The sequence below is a fragment of the Dipodomys merriami genome, unplaced genomic scaffold (genome assembly GCF_024711535.1).
Source record: "Dipodomys merriami isolate MVZ:Mamm:240054 unplaced genomic scaffold, mDipMer1.0.p SCAF_26, whole genome shotgun sequence".
In the NCBI taxonomy this organism is placed as follows: domain Eukaryota; kingdom Metazoa; phylum Chordata; class Mammalia; order Rodentia; family Heteromyidae; genus Dipodomys; species Dipodomys merriami.
In genome coordinates this window covers 4382988-4403735 of record NW_027204048.1, presented here as the reverse complement: position 1 = coordinate 4403735, position 20748 = coordinate 4382988, and the positions used below count along the sequence as shown (strand labels likewise).

General features: G+C 57.6%; 1 protein-coding gene across 3 annotated transcripts in view; it reads right to left on the bottom strand.

Annotated features, from left to right (window-relative positions):
* Eln (elastin) overlaps positions 1-20503 on the bottom strand; it is a 30112-nt gene extending 9609 nt beyond the window's left edge. For 2 of the 3 annotated variants that reach the window (XM_070035540.1, XM_070035543.1), the window contains exons 1-22: positions 20338-20503; positions 14686-14736; positions 13305-13337; positions 12935-12967; positions 10781-10807; positions 10077-10112; positions 9590-9685; positions 9284-9397; positions 9140-9202; positions 8382-8429; positions 7282-7353; positions 7054-7083; positions 6368-6439; positions 5309-5347; positions 5064-5108; positions 4824-4868; positions 2936-3061; positions 2789-2848; positions 1881-2018; positions 1129-1182; positions 648-818; positions 228-269 (exon numbers count right to left, since the gene is read on the bottom strand). In XM_070035540.1, coding sequence (XP_069891641.1) covers positions 228-269; positions 648-818; positions 1129-1182; positions 1881-2018; positions 2789-2848; positions 2936-3061; positions 4824-4868; positions 5064-5108; positions 5309-5347; positions 6368-6439; positions 7054-7083; positions 7282-7353; positions 8382-8429; positions 9140-9202; positions 9284-9397; positions 9590-9685; positions 10077-10112; positions 10781-10807; positions 12935-12967; positions 13305-13337; positions 14686-14736; positions 20338-20419 — 1477 coding nt within the window. In that variant the 5' untranslated portion in view covers positions 20420-20503. The remainder of the gene's footprint in view (positions 1-227; positions 270-647; positions 819-1128; positions 1183-1880; positions 2019-2788; positions 2849-2935; positions 3062-4823; positions 4869-5063; positions 5109-5308; positions 5348-6367; positions 6440-7053; positions 7084-7281; positions 7354-8381; positions 8430-9139; positions 9203-9283; positions 9398-9589; positions 9686-10076; positions 10113-10780; positions 10808-12934; positions 12968-13304; positions 13338-14685; positions 14737-20337) is intronic. The other variant, XM_070035541.1, reaches the window with a different exon arrangement.
* Between the last annotated feature and the right edge of the window lie 245 nt (positions 20504-20748).

Below are 20748 nucleotides of genomic sequence, written 5' to 3'. Positions count from 1 at the left end.
TAATGGGAGGTACAGCGGGGCTGGCTGGCACCTTCAGTTTGCTATTTGGGGGTGGTAAATTGCCCTGGAAAGGAGCAGAAGAATTGAGGTGGCTTAGGCCACAAAGGGGCTGGGCGGGATTGTCCTGGCACTTGGTGAGGTTGCTCAGGGCGTGGGGAAGGGCAGGGCATTGGGACGGGTGGGGCGGGGGGCACGTGGGGCTAGGGACGCACAAGGTGGGCACTCACCATACTTAGCAGCTTTGGCGGCGGCTGCTGCCTGAGCTGCAGCTGCAAGCAAGAGAGAAGGAAGGAGCCTATGGGATCCTGGCCCCAGTGGGTGTGGAGTCCAGCTGTCCCACCCCCAGCAGCCCCAGGCACTTCCCTGGTCTCTCTCCAAACTTCCCTGGGCACCCTAAAGCCCAGTCTGAACTCCTCACATCCTGAGGGTTGAGGGCTGTGGCCTATGCCTGTCATTCCAGCCACTTAGGAGCCACAGGCAGGAGGATCCTGGCCTGAGGGCAACCCAGGGAGTCAGGGAAGCACAGCCTGGCTGGGAGTATGGCTCAAGCAGTAGAGCATCTGTTCTGGCAAGTGCAAGACCCTGAGTTCAAATCCCAGTACAACTCCTATCCCTCCACTGGTTTCCAAGGTCAGATTGAGGCTCACGAGAAATGCCAGCTCCAGGGACTCCTCCCACGCCAGGAACTCCTCCGACTCCGGGAACGCCTCCGACACCAGGAACCCCTCCTATGCCAGGTCCAACACCATAGCCAGGAAAGCCTCCAGTGCCAAGCCCATAAGAAGGAATGCCTCCAACTCCAACTCCAGCTCGAGCTCCTACAGAAGCGTCAAAACCCAGAGGGCAAAACCAGTGAATGGAGAACCAGTTGAACCAGTGGAAGAACCCTGTGTGGTGAGTCTGTGGGGACCCTTCTCCACGGTTGGGCCTGGACCCCACAAAGAGGGCTCTGGTCCAGCAGAAGGGTCACACTGGGGTCGTGAAGTAACACTCCTGGGGTCCCACAAGGGCCCAGGGCCTGCCCTTACTGTGTGATGCTAGGAAAGTCATGCCACTTCTCTGAGGGAGTGGATTAGGTTCTCAGACCTGGATAAGCAGACTCCAGGCCTGAGAGGGGACAGCACTCACCATATTTGGCTGCTTTGGCGGCTGCTTTGGCAGCAGTAGCTGGTGACACAGCTCCTGGAAAGACCAGGGGACACACATAGCTAGGTGGGGGAGAGGGGAGGGGCCCAGCCCATGTCCATCTGTCCGCCTGCCTCTTGGTCCCTTTGCTTTATATCTCTGGAGCCAATATAGAGCTTTTCAATCCATTCATCCATTGTCCCATCTGTCTGTTCATGTCTGTCTGTCCTTAGACCTCAGTCTGTCCATCCACCTATCAGCTCATGCACCTATATGCCTATCTATCCACTCACCAATCCAGTTACCCGTTCACATTCTCCAGCCCTCACTGTCCATCTGCTCATCTCCCATCTAACCACCATCCATCCATCCTCGTAATGTACTGTGTGGCCTCTACCTGCCTGTCCATCTGTCTGTCCCTGTATCCATGCCATCTTGAATTTTCTCCTCCTGTCCTCACTCCTTCCTGCATCGATTTGCCTGCTCGCCACATGTCCACCTGCTCACCTGCCCATCCACCACCCGCCTATCCGCCAGCCATTCATTGAGCGCATACTCAGTTGGGAACTCAGAGATGAGAAAGACAAGATTGCTGGGGAAGGGGACCTGGGGGGTGTTAGAGACTCTCTGCCAGTCACCACATAGGTTTTTGTAGCATGAGGGAGGGAGGACACACACACACACACACACACACACACACACACACGAAGAGCCCAGCTTATCTGGTCCACCCGCAATGCCTGGGCCTCCAATACCTGGGACCCCAACGCCTGGGACCCCAACACCTGGGACTCCAACGCCTGGGACTCCAACACCTGGGACCCCAACACCAGGAATCCCAACGCCTGGGACCCTAACTCCTGGTCCGCCAGGCACCAAGCCTCCAGCAGCTCCTGTGGAAGGAAAAGGATTGTCCTTGTCCTGGGCCCTGGGGACCTTGATGGGCCTCTGGGGGTGGTGTGTGTGTGTGTGTGTGTGTGTGTGTGTGTGTGTATGTAATGGGGGAGGGGTTCTGGGGTGACAGCAGGTGGGCTAACAGCTCTCCTGAAGGAGCCTAGCTCATGTGAGTGGCACACGCATGTGTACACATGATAACATGTCCTGGTCCTGGGGCTCGCACTTAGGGCCTGAGTACTGCCTCTGAGCTTTTTCACTCAAATCTGGCGCTCCACCACTTGACACTTGGCAGCTTTTTGGTTGGAGATAAGTCTCTTCAGGGCTGGGAAGGTGGCTCAGTGGTAGAGCGCTTGCTTTGCATGCATAAGGCCCTGGGTTTGATTCCTCAGCAACACATAAGCAGAAAAAGCCGGAAGTGGCGCTGTAGCTCAAGTGGTAGAGTGCTAGCCTTGAGCTGAAGAGCTGAGGAACAGCGCACAGGCCCAGAGTTCAGGCCCCACGAACGGAAAAAAAAGGCTCCTCAACTTTCCTGCTAGGGCTGGCTTTGAACCCCATCTTTACATCTCAGCCTTCTGAGTAGGTGATCAGTTTCTGAAGGACATCTCAATTCTGGCAGCTGACCAGGAGCAGGTCACAGGGGCGGGGCCAGGTCGAAGGGGGAGTGGCCAGGCCGCAGTGGCAAGGTCGCAGGGGGCGTGGCCAGCCCGCGGAGGGCGGGGCCGGCGGGAGGGTCTGTACTGGGGGCGCGGCCTCCCGGGTCACTCACCGTACTTGGCCGCCTTCGCCGCCGCCTTGGCCGCCGCCGCCGCCGCGGGCGTCCCCGCCCCTGGAGAGACGCGCACAGAGCGTGAGGGGCTGCCTGCCCCGCCCGCGGCCGCCCCGGCGCTCCGCCCTCACCTGCCGCCCGCGCTACCTGCCAGGCCTCCGATCCCGGGGATGGCGCCAGCCCCGCCGGGGAGGCCGCCGGGGAGGCCGCCGGGGAGGCCGCCCGCTCCAACGCCGGGGAAGCCCGGGAGGGCGCCCGCTCCGCCCGCGCCTGCTGGGAGAGGGCGGACAGGGTGAGCCCGCTTCCTCCCAGGGCCCCTGGAGGCCGGCAGGGGGATGGAAGAAGAAGGGGGAAGGACAGAGGGACGCCAGGGAGGGAGGAAGGATGGATGGATGGGAGGGAGGAGGAAAGGAAGGGAGGGACAGAGGGAGGAAAGAAGGAAGGATGGATGGAAGGAAGGAGGAATGGATGGATGGAAGAATGGAAGGAAAAAAGGCAGGGAGGGAGGAAGGAAGAGAGGGAGGAAGGAAGGAAAAAAGGAAGAGAGTGAGGAAGGCAGAGAGGAAGGAAGGATGGCAAGAAGGGAGGAAGGATGGGGTGGAGGGGAAGAGGGGTGCCCCAGATGCTGTGTTTTAGCTAGCCCCAGGGGGAGGAGGCCCTGGCCTGTCACTTGAGTCTGCCTGGGTAGCCCCCACCCTGAAGTTCCTTGATGGTTCCCAAGTTTTAAATGCTCATTAAGGGAGCTGTGTTCTCAGACAGCTCCCCACCCCCTCCACTGCCACATACTGAGAAAGTACTGCGGCTGCTCTCTAGGCCAGCAGGGGGCCCCTAAGGAATGTTCCAGGTTTCCTTTCCCTGTGTTCCAAGGACTCTGCCAAGTTTGTAATCCAAGTGTCTGGTCTCCAGGCTCTGGCACCCCTGGCTGCCAGCTCTCCAGCTCGCACATGGCAGCCATCGTGAGAGACTCTGGGCATGGAGGAGGGACTGGGGGGTCCATAGGCTTTTCTAGGGGGTGCACAGGTCCCCCACTCTGCCCACCGCTTCTGTATAGGGTGAGGATATGGGGCACCATTGGGCTTGGGGAACAAGTTACATTTCTATAGTACATGGTAAATTGATGTGTGAATATATGTAAAAAAATTGTCTAGGTGTCACTTACAATTATCCCCCCTTTTTTTGTTGCTGTTGTGGGGCTTGAACCCCGCTGTCCCTAAGCTCTTCAGCTCAAGGCGAGCATACTACCACTTGAGCCACAGCGACACTTCCAGTTTTCTGGTGGTTTGTTGGAGATAAGAGTCTCACTGACTTTCCTGCCCGGGCTAGCTTTGAACCACGATCCTCAGATCTCAGTCTCCTGAGTAGCTAGGATGACAGGTGTGAGCATTGGTCCGGCTTTTAACTACCTGGCGCCACCAGCTACGCTGCTCCTTCCCTTTTTAAGCATGTGACACACTCAGCTCTATTGGAAAACCTGGACCCAATGTTCATTTCTCTGGGAGTCTCCCTCATTGCCCCCAGGCAGAAATGTCTTTTATTGTCTAGCAGACTCACCTGTCCCTGTCCTTGAGGTGGATGGGCAGAGGAAAGGAGGGAGGGATGAGGTAAGGATGGAGGGAGGAGGGATTGGGGGAGGATGAAAAGGGGGGATGAGGGATGGATGGACAGATGGGGAAGAGACAGGGGGAGCAATGGAGGAGGGAGGAAGGATGGCAGAGGGATGGAAGGATGATGGATGGATGGAAGGAAAGATGATGGCTGGCTGAATGGATGGATGGAAGGAAGAATGATGGATGGATGGGATGACAGATGGATGATGGGCGGATGGGTGGATGGATTGATGATGGATGGATGATGGAAGGAAGGATGATGAATGGATGATAGAAGGATGGATGATGGGATGGATGGGTGGATGGGGAGGGAAGGAAGAGTTGAGGGAAGGATGGGTGATGATAGCTGGGCAGGGAGGCAGCCTCAACAAGATGCGGGAGGGGGCGGCGGGGGCTGCTGGAGGCTGGCAGAGACCTTAGGTACTCACCATACTTGGCTGCTTTAGCTGCGGCAGCTGCCTGGGAACCAACCCCTGAGGAGGAGAGGGGGAAGGAGGTGAGCCCACCTGTGTCCAGCCCCAGGCCTTGACAGCTGGGCACAGCTGGGGGCTTCTAGGCAGGCAGAGGCCTCAGAGCTGCCCCACCTGCACTGGCTTCCACAGTGGGATGGTGAGGTCCCAGCTCTGGGGTGACCAGCACCTGTTTGGCTGGAAGCGGGGGTTCCTTACCTGTCCCCGTTGGGTAGCCAGCCTTGCCCCCTGCTCCACCAGCACCTGTGGACAGGAGAGGCTTGGGGGTCACCAGTGGCACTGGGCCTCCCTGCCCCACCCTACCCACAGGTCCCTGACTGTTCCTGACCCTCCGGGTCGGAGGGTGGAAAAGCAGCCCAAGGCTGAGGCTCCCTTTCCAGGTCCCTGGAGCTGGGAGGAGCTGGGAGGAGCTGGGAGCCCAGGTCTGGGAGGCTCTCACTCACCGTACAGCTTCCCATTGGTGTAGGGCAGTCCGTATCCACCTGAGGAGAGAGAGCGACTCAGGGCTGCCCAGGCCCCGAAGCCTGGCCAGGTGCCGAGACTCTGCCCTGGGGAGGGGTGGGGGGGTGGCCCTGCCCCAGGGACTGATGGGACATTTGGCCCTCTGCAAATTCAGGCCTGCTTGTGCTCTGGGCCTAGGCTCTGATACTGTCTGTCACCTTGCAGGGAAGCTGACTGCTCAGGTAGGGGTGGAAATGGGGGTGGTTGAGCTGGGAAGGGTCTTTCGTAAGCATGGTCCATTCTCTGTCCTCCCTTTTCTTTTCTTTTGTCAGTTGTGGGGCTTGGACTCAGGGCCTGGATGCTGTTGGTGAGCTTTTTCACTCAAAGCTAATGCTCTACCAGTTTGATCCACAGCACCACTTCCAGTTTTCTGGTGGTTCATTGGAGGTAAGAGTCTCATAATTTTCCTGCCCAGGCTGGAAATCCTCAGATCTCAGCCTCCTGAATAGTAGGATTACAGGTGTGAGCCACCAGTACCTTCCTTCCTTTCCTTCCTTCCTTTTCTTTCTTTGAGGGGCAGTACTAGGGCTTGAATTTGGTCTCATGCTCACTGGGCTTGCTCGCTCAGCTGACACTCTACCACCTGAGCCAGGCTTCAGCCCAGCTTTTTGCCAGTTAATTGGAGATGGAGTCTCACAGATGTTTCTGCCTGAGCTGGCCTGCAGTTGTGATTATCTGGATCTCAGCCTCCTGAGTAGCTAGGCTGACAGGCGTGAGCTGTTGGTGTCTGGCTGGCATTTTGTTTCTTAACCACCAGTGAGCATGGCTTTCCCTCAGGGCTGTGGGCCTCTGTGTACGTAAGTGTGTGTGTGTGTGTGTGTGTGTGTGTGTGTGTGCACAGATGTGTGCAGGCCTGTGTCTGACAGCTCAAGACTACCTCCTCAGGCTTTGGGGACCAGGTGGCATCTGGACCCAGAGTCCCCTCGCCCATACCACAGACAGACCCTCTGGGCCAGGCAGGCAGGCTAAGCCAAGGCTCCTAAAGCCTCCCTCTGACTCACCTGGGAGCTTGGGTGCTTTGATGGGGTACCCCAGTGGGACACCAGGCTGCTGGCCCCCAAAAGGTCCAACTCCTATGGGAATAGAAAGAGCAAAAAGTCAAGCCCCTGACTTGAGCCAGTAGTCCCCTCCCTCCAAACCCTTGACCTGAGGTTCCTTGTGGCACTGGGGTTTGAACTTGGGGCCTCATGCTTGTCAGACAAACATTCTACTACTTAAGCCATGCCTCCATGCTTTGTTTCTTTTTCAGATAGGGTTTGAAGGTAACCTGGCCTGAGCTGGCCTCTCACCACAATCTTTCTCTGTCTCTGCCCTCTGACTAGCTGGGATCGCAGCGTGTATCACCCTGCTCTCTGGATCTCTGATGTGCCACTTGTGAGCAGATGTAACAGCTCCCTTTTGTTTCCTGGAACCATCCTAAAGGTGCCCCCTGCCTCTCTGTCCTGGGTCAACAGCACATTTCCCAGGGCCCCTTCCCCCAGCTAACTGCTCAGGTTGCAGTCAGTCCCCAGAACCCTTCACACAACTGCTGGACTCTGTATGAATAGGAGTTGGGCCAATGCCATTTGTGAAAAGGCCAGGCCTGGGTGGGATTTGGGGTGCCTGACCCCCCTCCCAGGGTTGACCTTTGACCTGGACATGGGCATGCCCTCCCCAGCCCACAAGAGGAGAACCAGCCTTGCCTCACCTGGGATTCCAGCAAAAGCACCACCTCCACCTGCAATGACAAAGAGTAGTCACTGTCTCTGTGGCAGGGTGCATGGACAGGCAGCCCATGTCCCCTTGTATTCCCTGGGCCTGGGCATGAGAACGCCCCGCCAAAGGGCTCTTCACAAGCTGGGCATCCACGTACGCTACCCTCAGCACAGCCCTGAGGATGGTCCACCTCCCCCCCACCCCCCAGTTGCATGCTTACCTGGGGTCTTGGCCTTGACTCCTGTACCGGTGGGAACCCCAGGGAGCACCCCCACACCAGGGAACCGAGTTCCTGAGGGACAAAGGGATACCTGTCTGCTTGGCAATGATCCTTGGTACCTATCCTGTCTCAGGTCCCCTCACTCATGCCCATCAGCCCCAGTGTGGCCCGGGGGCAGGGAGAGAAAGGCTTTGTGACCCCAAATCAGGAAAATCCTATTTTCTGTTTTAATTATGCTATGGATGGAATAAGGGCTATAAGCACATAGTGCAGAGGCTCTGCCACTGTGCTGTGTCCTTAGCCCACGTTCTGCTTATTTTTGCCAGTACTGGGACTTGAACTCAGGGCCTTAAGCTCAAGGCTGGCTCTCTCTTGCACCAGCGAGCCACAGCGCCACATCTGGTTTTCTGGTGCTTCATTGGAGATAAGAGTCTCAAGAACTTTGCTGGCCCAGGCTGGCTTTGAACCTTGATCCTCAGATCTCAGCCTCCTGAGTAGCTGAGTTTACAGATGTGAGCCACAGGCAACTGGCTTTCCCGATTCTACATTTTAATCTTATTTGCCTGTGGGTGAGCTCATGCCTCAGTAGGCCTCATTCCTAAACTGGGGTTGATGCTAAGTCCACCTACAGCCAGTATGGCGAGGTGCGGTGGGCCTCAGAACAGGGAGAAGGAGAGGCGGCCACTCTGCCAGCAAATCTCACAGAGAGGCCCAAGTCTGGGGGATTTCAGGTTGGGTGGGGTGGCAGACCCTGGCAGGGAAGGGAGTAGAGAGCTGTTAGGGTCCCCTGTGGGGCAGGCTGGCTGGGTGGGGCCCCTGGTGACTCATGGCTTTTGGGAAACAGCTGCCCACTCTGGGGGACTGGGCTTGTGTGTTGGGGGGGGGTGAGGCCTGATTTAGGCCATGATGAGGGGAGGGCGCGGGCCTGGGGTCAGGACTTGGGTGGGGCTTGACAGGGACCAATAGTCATTAGTTAGAGCTCAGAATGGCTGTGGGCCAGGACCACGGTCTCTGGTGGCTCTTGCATGGGGCTGAGGAGGAAGCCAGGGAGGCTGGCCTTCTTCCTACAAGTCCCCCCCCCCTTCCCTTCTGGTCCTCACCTGTGCCTGGCAGCACTCCACCTGGGTACACACCTGGGAGGCCCACACCTGTAACAAAAGGAGGAGGGGCGTGAGCTCAGCCCCGCCCCCAGTCCACCTAGCCCCTCCATCCACCTGGCCTCAGGGGCCAGCATGCCCGCGGGGCTGCAGGGGACACATAGAGCAGGGTGGCCTTGGCCCTGCTCCCATGAGGAAGTCATCTGCCAACTGTTTTCCGTGCTGGTTTATCTCGTCTCCTGGAGCCTATTTCCCGGCCAGCCCACCTCTCCCTGGCTAACAGCTTCCAGATGTTTTCCCCTGCTGTGGACTCAGGCAGCCTTTGTCTAACCTGAAGTCACTTCCTACAGAGCCGGAGCAGCTCAATGAGCTCCAGATGGGGTGTCAGGCTCACCCCAGCTCTGCCAGGACCAACTCCTCAGCCCTCAGGCTCTTACTCTCTTCATGCTGAGTCACCATGCCATAAAGCTGGTCTCTGAGGTCTCTGATCTTAGCAGGGCCTGGAAGGCAGGCAGCCTCATCCTCATACTGGAGATAGTCAGCCCTGCCCCATGTCAGGCCCTGCCTTATGACAGCCAGGCCCTGCCCACAACAGCCAGGCCCCTCCCCTGATGGTCAGACCTGCCCTATGGCAGTCAGGCCATGCCCCATGTGATCAGGCCCCACCCCCTAAGAGCCCATGCCCCGCCCCCTGGCCATGGAGGAGATGCGCTGGTCCTCCTTGACCTCTGCCCTCCAGCCCCCCAAGTATCCGCACTGACCCGGAACTTTCCCCGGCTTTCCTCCAGCTCCGACTCCCACTCCAGCCTGTGGCACCGCCACACCTGTGTGGAAAGGGGTGCATTAGACTTGGTTGGGGGTGTCCTGGGGGCTTCACCAAAGGAACCCTGCTCTAGCCATCTTACCTGTAGACACCCCTAAGCCACCGACTCCACCAAGGCCACCAACACCGCCAACACCACCGATGCCACCGACGCCACCAAGGCCACCAACTCCACCAACACCTCCAAGCCCAGCACCTGCAGGGCCCAAGAGCCAGAGGTGACATTTGGGGGCCCACACTGCCCTGGGGGCTCCGCCACCACCCTGCCACCAGTCCATTCAAGCCAGGCATAGTAGCTGCCTCCTTCAGCCCTGCTGGGCTGGAAATGCAGACCTGTCCACCCCTTCCCAGACCTGGAGAAGGATCGGGCCCAGGCCATGCCACTCACCCGCCTTGGCAGCCGCTTTATAAGCTGCTGCAGCTCCGGCTGCCCCACCGGGCACCAGCGCCCCAGGGTAGGCACCTCCAGGAAAAGCCCCCAGGCCTGGGGAGAGGGGGGAGGGGGTGGGGTCACATACTGCCCTGTCTGCTGCATCCCACCCCACCCCACCCAGGAAGCACAGGGGAAACTCCCACGACCCGGTTCTGTCTTGGAGCCAGCTGCTGGGCAGCTGTGTGGAGCCTGACCCAGCACCCCCCGCCAAGATGTCTCTGTATGCCACTGGCTGGGACTTTCTACCTAGCCCTCATCTGCAGGTCTTCACCATGCCCAAAGCCCTCAGGGGACCCCTTGGAAGCTACTTAGACAGATGCTACCAAGCCACCGGGTGCCCAGGCTGGCATCTGTCATGCTCTGCCCTGACTGCCCTTGATGCCAGGTGCCGGCACTGGGCTGGGGGTGGGTGGGTGGGCATCCCGCCGGGGCCTTCACTTACCTGCCCCAGGGCCTCCACCAGCAAGCCCTCCAGGACCTGTGGGAAGAGGTGAGGATGGGTAGGGGGCTCCCACCCGAGCCCACACAGGGAAGGGGTTCACAGAGTCCCTCCGGGTCTCCCTGGCTTCCTTGCTGGGAGCCTCTTCTGTCCCCCTTTGTCTGTCTGGGCCTCGTGTCCAGATGAAACCGAAAAGCTAAATGGACCCAGCTCCTTCTCTAGGTGCCACATCCGGGCACCCTGGCTCTTCCAGCCCCACAGGTGACATTCCACTGGTGGGGAGTCAGGCCAGTGGGCGTCCCAGACATGATGGGTTGTTTTCTAGTTTCTGGAGGAGACAGCTCCGGCTGCGGGGTGCAGAGTCCCAGGGCTGGGGACCCTCAGCACTGGGCTGCTGACCGCTGGGGCCAGCTGCACCTCCTGCCCACGCGTCTCCCCCGGGGGCCTGCATCTCTCAGGGACAGGTGAGGCTGGGGAACTTCCCAGGGGCCCCCCACCCCTCAGGGCTCTGTCAGCTGCTGCCCTCAAACTCAGCCTCGGACAGTGAGCGCACTCGGCCCTCCCTTCCACACCAGAGCTTCAAGGGGAAGATGTGATCAGTGGGAAGGCCAGGAGGGGTAGCTGGGCGAGGGAGGGGCCTCCATCTTTCCCCCAGATGTCCCTGATCCCAGGGTGGCTTGCCAGCACCCACTTTCCTCTAGGCTTACCTGCCCCAAATGCTCCAACTCCAGCACCTGGAAAGAAAGAAGACAGGATGAGCTGACCACAGCCCCACCAGTTCGCCTCCATTTCTTCTGAACACAGGCCAGGAGTGGTGGCTTATGCCTATAATCCTAGCTACTCAGGAGGCAAGAAGGAGGAAGATTTTAGTTTGAGGCCAGTCTGGGGGTGGAGGGTTAGCAAGACCTCACTTCAATCAATAAACCAGTTGTAGTGATGTATGCTTGAAGGAGGCACAGAGAGGAGGATTGCAGTCTGAGGCCAACCCTGGACAAAAACCTGAGGAATAGCTAACACATAAAGAAGGACTGAGGCCAAGGCTCAAGTGATCCAACACCTACTTAGTCTGAGTGTACCAGCAAATGGCCTCCCTGCCCCGTGCCTCAGTTCCCCCATCTCCACGTGGCTTGTGTGTTTCCTACCATCCTAAAGTCAGTTTGTGAGCAGAAAGCCCCCAGGATGTGTGGCACATCGGGGACCTAGGGGTGCCCCGACCCCTTCCTGTTTTGGCTTGCTGTCCTTTGGTTGGGTGGCTGGCCTCCTGCTAGCTCCAAGCTGCTGGGTCCCCTGCTGCGAGCCAAGGAAGGAGGGCGCCCACGTGGACAAGCCACTGCCAGGCCACCCACCCTCCACTGCCAAGGGATTAGTTGTTCCCGAGCGTGACACCATGCTCTCCCTGGGTGCCCCATTGTGTCTTGTCTGAGCACGCCCAGGGCCTAGCCCCTCAGCCAGATGTGTGTGTGTGGGGGGGGGCAGAACATTCTTGGGGGAGGCTTGGTAGCCCTGAGTTCTGAGGCATGAATGTAACTAGGCTTTCGGGTTCTGCCTTCCTTCCAGCCTGTTCCTTTGCCTGAGCTAGTTCTTTTGGAAATCTAACCTGAGTCTTTCATCAGGCAAAGCCTTAGTGAGGTCCGGCTCCTGGTGGGGCGCTGTGGCAGTGTTCTGGGTAGAGACTATCTGGTTGTGTGACCTCAAAGAAGCCCCTCTCTCTATTCCTGAGTCTTCCTGGCTAAAGAAAACCCCCTTTCCACATCACCTGACTGCTATCACCCTGCAGGCGTGATGGCTCACACCCGCCATCCTAGCTACCCAAGAAGCAGAGATCTGAGGCTCAGGTTCAAAGCCAGCCAGGGCAGGAACGTCCATGAGAGGGAGAGGGAGAGGGAAAAAGGCTGGAAGTGGAGCTGTGGCTCAAATGGTAGAGTACCAGTCTTGAGCACAAAAGGCCTGAATTCAAGTCCCAGAATTGGGAACATCCCCCCGCCCCAAAAAAAATTCCTTCTGAGAGTAGCACCCTCCAGAAGATTTGCTGCTGGTCCTAGCGGGGGGGAAGCAGCAAACCCCAGAGTTTCTGGATCTTACCAACTCCAAGACCCTAGCCTTGTCATCCCCACGGACCCCAGGACCCTCCCTGCCCTGATGCCCGCCTGCTGTGTCCTCTTGCTCTGGCCCAGCCCAGGAGTTTCACAATCCAGAGTCCGGGTCTCAGATTCATGTGCAGTTGAATCAGGGGCCGTGGAAATTTCATAAGAGCCATTGGACAGGGCACTGTCCCCAGCTGGGGCTTTGGAGCCAGAACAGCAGGGCATGGGGACAGGGTGGGGATGCCCGGGGCCTCAGCCAGGGCCCCCTGGGGGGGAAACGCCCTCCCTGGAGCCCAGTGTCCCCCCCCCCACCCGTGGCAGGTCCTGCCCAGGGAGGAGAAGGCAGGGGGTTGTGGTGGCCCCTTCAGAGCTCAGCCTGGGGTTAGAATGCAGGCATAGTCTGGGGGGGTCTGAATCCCCAGGTGCTATTTTACAGGCTTGGGGGCCACAGGGACCCTAGGCTCTACCCCTGCCCACTACTGGGCTGTTCCTGAGGCCCTGGGCAGAGGTCATCTCTGGAGAAACTGACAGAGGGGTGCACTGAGTCGCCCCAACCTGCTAGCCTACATCTCTGGGAGCCGGGTTTGGTCTTCCGGTAGTGGGGTGTCATTGTCCATCCCTCCTTCCTTCCCTCTTTCCCATCTGTTGGCTCCCCTGCCAGGTTCAAGCTCAGGGGACCTTTCCCCTGCCTCTCAGCCTTTTCTCAGAGGCCTGTGAGCCCTGAGATCTCACGTGGTAGGCCCTTCTGTGGCCTGGCCTTCCGTGGCAGGGGCTTACCTGGCTTGGGTGGTTTGCCTCCAGGACCCAGCACTGCAGAGAGAAAAGACAGAGGTCAAGGCCTCCCCTCTTAGGGCTGATCCCCTCCCCCTCTTGAGGCAGAGTGTGGGCTCTGTGGTTCCCCACCCTGTCTCAGCCCCAGGAGCCCCGCTCTGCCGCATTTGTGTGGCTTCTTCACTTTGAGCGCTGTTTCCTCAGCGTTTTGGGGAAGAAGGTCAGGAGACAGTCCAGGGCGGTGTGCTCAGTGGATAAAATGAGGGCCTGGGGCCTTTTGGGGGTTGTCAGGGCTGAGGATGGGCTGGAGGGGGGCGGGGTCAGGATGACACCCAGATCCCTGCAGGGAGAAGCCAAGATTGCTTTCTGAACTTACCTCCTCCTCCTCCCAGGCCTCCAAGACCAGCCCCTGAGAGAGAGAGAGAGAGGTGGGGGGTGAGTGTGTCAATGGTTTTTCCATACTCTTCCAGCCAGGCCAGCCCACCACTCAGCTAGCTGCATACCCTGGGTAAGTCAACCTGTACCAGCCTCAGTTTTCCTGTCTGTCCACTGGGGCAATGACCCCAGGTTGGTGAGCACCGGTGTCTCTCCTATTCCTCATCAGGTCAGAACACTCAATTCCAACACCCCAATCCTTTTTTGCTGCCCTCAAATTTGTGGTTCTCTTGCCTTCACCAAATTCTGAGATTACAGATGTGTGCTACTATGCCTGGCTCAAAGACCTCTTTTTTTCTTTTTCTTTTTCTTTTTTTTTTTTGTCAGTTGTGGGGCTTGAACTCTGGGCCTGGGTGCTGTCCCTCAGCTCTTCAGCTCAAGGCGAGCGCTCTACCACTTCAGCCACAGCACCACTTCTGTTTTCTGGTGGTTTATTGGAGATGAGAGCCTCATGGACTTTCCTGCCTGGGCTGGCTTTGAACCGTGATCCTCAGATCTCAGCCTCCTGAGTAGCTAGGATTACAGGCGTGAGCCACTGGCACCTAGGTTTCTTTTTTCTTTCCTTCTCTTTCCCCTTCCTTCCCAGCCTGCCTGCCTGCCTGCCTTCACCATCCACCTCTCTCTCTCTCTCCTCTCTCTCTCCCTCATTCTTTCCTTCCCTCCCTCCCTCCCTCCCTCCCTTCTTTTCTTTCTTTCCTTTCTTTCTTTCCTTCCTTCCTTCCTTCCTTCCTTCCTTCCTTCCTTCCTTTCTTTCTTTCTTTCTTTCTTTCTTTCTTTCTTTCTTTCTTTCTTTCTTTCTTTCTTTCTTTCTTTCTTTCTTTCTTTCTTTCTTTCCCTGTTCTGCGGCTTGAACTCAGGGCCTGGCTGCTGCCCCTGAGCCTTTTCTTTTTCTTTCAATCCTGAGGCTTGAACTCAGGACCTAGGCTCTGCTCCTGAACCTTTTTGTGCTCAAGGCTAGTGCTCCACCACTTGAACCACAGCACCACTTCTGGCTTTTTCTGTTTATGTGGTAATGAGAAACTGAACCCAGGGCTTCATGCGTGCTAGGCAAGCACTCTACCACTAAGTCACTTTCCCAGCCCTTCCTGAGCTTTTTCACTCAAGGCACCCGGTGCTCTACCACTTGAGCCACAGCTCGCTCCACTTGTGGTTTTCTGTGGTTGGTTGGAGATAAGAGTCTCACAGATGTTCCTGCAAAGGACTGGCTTTGTATCATGACCCTCAGATCCCAGCCTCCTGAGTTGCTGGGATTACAGGTATGAGCCACCAGTGCCAGGTACAATCGGCCTTCTGTGGCTGGGTGTCAAGTCCCAGTACCTTACCTGGATAATAAACCCCTCCAGGAACTCCACCTGGAATAGCTCCAGGGACCCCTGCAAGGAAGGAAAGTAGAGTTAGCTATCCGAGCCTGTGAGGATCTCAGCCTGGTCAACCAAGCAATTTGTACCTCCTCCACCTCCACCTTCTTCTCCTCCTCCTCCTCCTCCTCCTCCTCCTCCTCCTCTTCCTCCTCCTCCTCCTTCTCCTCGTCCTTTTCCTTCTCCTTCTCTTTTTCCTTCTCCCTCTCCTTCTCCTCCTCTTCACTCTTTCTGTTTTTTGTTTGTTTGTTTGTTTGTTTTTGGTCATGGGGCTTGAACTCTGGGCCTGGGCGCTGCCCCTGAGCTCTTCAGCTCAAAGTGAGCCACAGAGCTTTCTGGTGGTTAATTGGAGATAAGAGTCTCACGGACTTTCCTGCCCAGGCTGGCTTTGAACTGCAATCTTCAGACCTCAGCCTCCTGAGCAGCTAGGATTATAGGTATGAGCCACCAGCGCCTGGCTCTGTTTTGTTTTATAATTAAAATGTTTTTCTTTTGAGGCAGGGTCTCACTATCTATCCCAGCCTGGTCTTCCAAACTGGAGCTTCTCCTGACTCAGCCCTCTGCATGCTGGAATTAGAGGTGTGCCTTTCATATCATCTCATTCTTCCTCCTCCAGATGGCTCTGGGAGGATGGAAAGGTCGGGATTAGCATCATGTTTTTTTTTTTTTTTTTTTTTTTTTTAACAGATGTGAAATCAGGCTCAGAGAGGTTGAGTGAGGTGTCTGGGGTCACACAGCTTGAAAGAGACAGGGCCTGGACTGCATTCCAGCTGCTGCTCTGAGTGTGAATGACTGGCCCTGTGCTTGCCTGGCTTTCCTAGGAGGCAAAGGGCCCTGTGTGGGGTGGGCTGGGAGCACTGAAGAGAGGGCCAGCTGGGCAGGCTCAGCAGCAGCGAGCCTTAGGAAAACACAGCCTTTTGCACACTGAGAGGCTGGTGTGGCGTGTGAGCCCTCAGCCACTGGGCCACAGTGCTCAGGTGTGGCTCTGGCTGGGGGTGGGGTGGGGAGGCTGGGTGGGAACAGCCAATTCCTGGTCTGGGACCATGAAGCCACAGTGGGGAGTTTGACAATGCTAGCTGTTGTCATGGCAACTCATAGAGTCCCAAATTTGGACTCCACTGCAAAATGTCTCCAACCTGGACCAGTCACCTTGGCCCCTCCCGGCAGGATGGGGTTGGAGAATCTGCGGGATACAGGGAGAAGCAGTGACATGGCTCAGCATGGTGTCCATCTGGTCCCTGAGGTCTGCCTGAAGATGCCACCCAGCTTTCGCTAGCCACCTTCTAGACGTGGTCAGCTCTGCTGAGCCACTGGCCAGAGCCAGAGCCCAGGGCACCCGGCTGTCAAGCCACTTCATGCCACAGCCTGGCACCACTCCAGGGACTCAGGCCCAAAGAGTGTCAGCCAGTTGGGAAGAGCATCCAGAGCTCAGCGCCGTGGCCACAGGGGGCCCAGGCTGTGGGGAGGAGGCCTTTGGTCCTGTCATTGGCTGCCAAACCCACCCCTGGCTGGCTGGTCTGAGGCCTTCCGTGCCTCCCCCACTGGGCCTCCAGCTAGGAGCGCATCTTTCTCCGCCTCTGCCTCCCTCCGCCTCCCCGTGGATTTTCTTTTTCCTCATTCATGGCCTTTTAACAGAGAGATGGGCAGGAACAGTGTGGGAACCTGGAGCCTGGCCTCTGGATTTGAATCCTGCTCATCTGTGTGAGCCCAAGGGAGTCATGCAAACTCTCGGAACCTTGTTCACCTTCTGATCCTGCCTCATCGCGTTGCAAGGGGGGGGGTATGGAAGGGTCCGTGACTTGTCTATACTTAGCACAGAGTATCAGATGGCCAGCTGAGTGTGGTGGTGCTCTCCTGTAATCCCAGCATTTCAGGAGGCTGAGGCAGGAGGATCTCTAGTTTGAGAACAGCTTGGATTACTTGGTGAGACCCTGTCTTAAAACCAACCCCAAATGAAAAGAATTCTGCATTCATTCTATTCTTTTTGAGAAGGAAGTGTTTGTTGGCTGCCCCAAACATAAAAAGCTGGTGGCCTGAAATCTCCATTCTCTCCTGTTTTGCTGCCCCAGTACCTGGTCCCCAGGGCAGAGGAAATAATAGGTGCTCAATTTATCAGTAACATGAGGGAAAGGCAGACCACTGCATCTCCTGACCCTGCACTGCCCAGGCGGGGCTGTCTTCCTGATGTGTTTGTCCAGCACTCTGGCCTGGCTGAACCCCACTTCCTTTCTCTTGGGGTTCTTGTTCTCTCATTACCCTGCCTGTGGCCGGCACTTTCCGGAGGAAGACGCCCACAATTCACAACCCCAAAGCCTTGGCTGAATGCCACACCCGAACCGGAGAGAGCTGGCTACTTTTTGTATTTGTATTTTTATATTTTGCTGGTCCTGGGGTTTCAACTCTAGGGTCTCACATTTGCTTTGCAGACCGCTTTACCATGGGAGCCACGCCCACCACGTTAGCCACGCCCACACCAGCGAGCCGTGCCCTTTGTGTTAGCCACGCCCACAGCAGACCAGCCACTGCCCATCGTTTTAGCCACGCCCCCACCGCGAGCCACGCCCTGTGGTTTTAGCCTCGCCCACTCCATGAACATGCAGTTTGGGCCACGCCCTCCCCCAGTCTTCTTTTTCCTTTATTTTTCAGACAGTGCCTGGCAATTGTGTCCATGCGGGGCCTCAGCCTGCACATCTGCCTTCTGAGTATCTGGGATGACAGGTGTGTGCCACGACGCTCGGCTCACATTGATTGAGTTGGGAATCTGGATAACTTTGGTGTCCTGGCTGGCCTCTAATATCTCCAGCCTCCTGATCGCTGCCTCTAAAGTTATCTGGGATGATAGGAGCGGGCCACTGTGCCTGGCTGGACCTGGTGGGTTTTGTTGTTGTTGTTTGTCCCTATTTTGCAGAGGAAGTGGAGAAGGTGCCAAGGTCCCTGCCTGTGTCTCTTCAAGTGTGGGACAGGTGAGGATCACATAAGCAGTGTGTAGAAGGGTTTCCAGAAGGTCTTAGCCCTTCCCATGCCACCCCATGCCCAGCCCAGTCTTGTTTCGTTCCTCCGCTCTTTGGCACAAGCCAGGAATGTCCTCCCTCCCGGCTTGCCAATCCTTCCCACCCCAGGCTGAGCTCAAATCTCCCTCCAGCTTTCCCGAGCCCGGGGCTCTTCTTGCCTGCGGCTTGTCTGGCCCGAAGCAGCGAGCCTGGAACACGTTCGTCTTGTTTTATGTGGGTTTGGCTCGCAGCACCGGCCAGCCTGGGGCGGGACTCTGCTCTCGCGTCTAAGAATCAGGATCAGAACAATTTTCTGGTCTGGGCTGGAGCTTTTTCCTCAAACAGCCCTAGTATTTCTGCTTGCACACGGCCCTGATGGGCGCTTGCTACCCTCAACTATGAGGTCACCCATGCCTGACTTCCAAAGTGGACACAGCCTGGCACTGCCATCTCCCCTGGCCTGCTCCTCTGTCCACTTGCTGACTCCTCTCCCCTCCCCTTCCCTTCCCCCCTCTTCCCTTCCTTCCCCTTCCCTTCCTTTCCCTCCCCTTCTCTTCTCTCCTTGCCCCTCTTGTCTCATTATGTAGCCCAGGCCAGCCTCTAACAACCCTCCTGCCTCCACTTCCTGAGTTCTGGGATTACAGGCATGCCCCCTTGCACTTCGTTCAACACTCACTTTGGTTTCCAGTTCTAACTCAGATGTCCCTTCTGCCGTGAAGCCCTCCTGGATTTCTTGGGGCTCCTCTGGGGCTCCCTTCTTGCCCCAGCCTGGCTGCTTTCTTCATCTATATCTACATCAACTGCCTGTCTCCCATTCCCAAAGGAAATCAACCCTAAACATTAAACATGGGACCAAACTACAGTGATGTCAGGTCAGTAAATACAGGTCACATAAACCCTGCCTGGACACTGTGCTCCAGACTCAAAGACCCACAGGCTGCCGGCTTGGTAAGTGAGGGCTGGGCCAGCAGGCATTAGCAACAGGCTTTGCTAAACCAAAGTCCAGGGGCCCACCTGGTAAGCAGATAAGACCGCGCATGGCCAAGGGCTTTTCAAAACCAAGCTGTCCTCTGTGGATGGGTGACTGTGACTGTCCCTGCCCCCATGGGGACAATGTTTGCCCTCCTGCCCTAGTGACAGCAGCCCAGAGATCAAACTGAACCTGAGCTGTGTGGCCTGGTGGCTCATCATAGACACCTGAGCGCCTATATGTATAAGAGAAGGCTCAGCTAGGTGCTGTGGCACACTCCTGTAATTCCAGCTCTCAGGAGGCTGAGGTCTGAGATGGAGGATTGAAGTCAGCTGAGTTGAGCTTTATCCTTGCAGGGAGGGAGCCGCAGAGCCCAGCGATGTCACACAGTGGTGGGACTCAGCCAGGCCTGCCCCACCCCAGAGGCTGCCTGGCCCCTCACCTCCACCTTCCTTGTCTTTGGGGAGGTTGGGGGGTGGTTCCGGGGTTTGAACTCCGAGGCTCATGCTTACTTGGCTTGCTTGTTCGTGGCTGGTGCTCTACCATGTGAACCACACCTCTAGCCTGGCATTTTTTCTGGTTATTTGGAAGATAGAGTCTTAGCATACTTTTCTGCCCAGGCTGATCTCCGATTTCAGTCCTCCAGCTGTCAGCCTCCTGAGTAGCTAAACTTACAGGTGGGAACCACCAATGTCTGGCTTCCCCTGTCCTTTGACCAGGAAAAACAAGCTGGCTGATTTACCAACTAGCTGCTCAGACATCTCCTCCCCCTTCCCCCACCTCCACCAGGGGCTGCCTGAACCTCAGTTTCCCCACTTCAGGGGATGATTTTCACATTTCTGGGTTCTCCCAGGATTAAGGACAACACTTGGATGCCTGGGAAGGAGGGAGTCAGGTGTCTGTGCTGTGCCCTCTGACCCCCACTGTCCCAGCCCAGGAACATGGGGCCCTCCTGCACTCCAGCAGCGCCCCTCACAATTGCAGGAGCAGTGGCCACGCCCCTCCGGCCTGCTTTGGTCCCCCACCCCGGCCCCCAGCATCCCCTGTGAGAGCCAGCAGGACTGAGCTCCACTGTCCCCCGCTAGCTAGCCTCGCTATCCTTGCGGGGCTCTGCACCCCGGCTGCCATCCCAGACACCCTGCCCTGAGCCTAGATGTCCACCTGCCCAGGTCCCAGGTGTGGACTGAGCGCCCGGCATCTGCAGTCAGTCATTCAGCATCTGCAAGCCAGGCACACCTCTGCACACCTGCCACACGCCTGCACACCTCACACACGCACACACGCTCGGACCTGAGCCCCCCCGCACCCAGCTCTACCCACAGACTCTCCAATCCCAGGGGAACTGAGGGATTCTTGAGGGATGAGGACCTTGCTGAAGTCACCCGCCCCCTCTTCCCAGGAGTGCAGGGGGCCCTTGTCTGCCCACCCGTGGGACCCCTGGGAAAGCTGGGTTCCCCATACCCTGGGGGGGGAGGGCAGCAGACACTGGATCCTGGGGTGTCTGTCTGGCAGGTTGTTATAGAGCGGGGCTGGCTCTGGTGGGGAGACCTCGGGGTATAGGGCTCCCTCTGGCCCCCTCCAGCTGCCAGGCCTCCTGTCAGTCCAGCCACCTGGCTGGCAGGGCCCAGGGCCCAGAGCTGCTGTGGGGGCCCTTACCTCCAGGCTGCGCGGGGTGCAGGAGGCTCAGTAAGAAGAGCAGGAATCCGGGGTGCTGGGCCGCTGCAGACAGACCCGCCATCTCGGGGAGGAATGCGCCCAGCCTGCTCTCTGCACCTCGTTTTATCCCCAAGGCCTAATTGCAGCCTCCTTGGCTGGAGGGAGGGAGGGCGGGAGGGCGGGCGGAGGGGAGCTGGGGGAGGGGGCGCGGGGAGGGGGCAGTTACGAAAGGCCCCGCTTGCTTGCGAGCCCGCTGGGCTGGGTCTGCCCCGACTGGGATTTTTTTTTCCCCTACACATAGACACACACGCACACGCACACGCGCGCACACACACGTCCCCCTCCCATTCCCTTCCCACTTTCCCTGTGTGGCTGTTCTGGCCCGGCTGGCCCGGATCCCGCCCCAAAGTG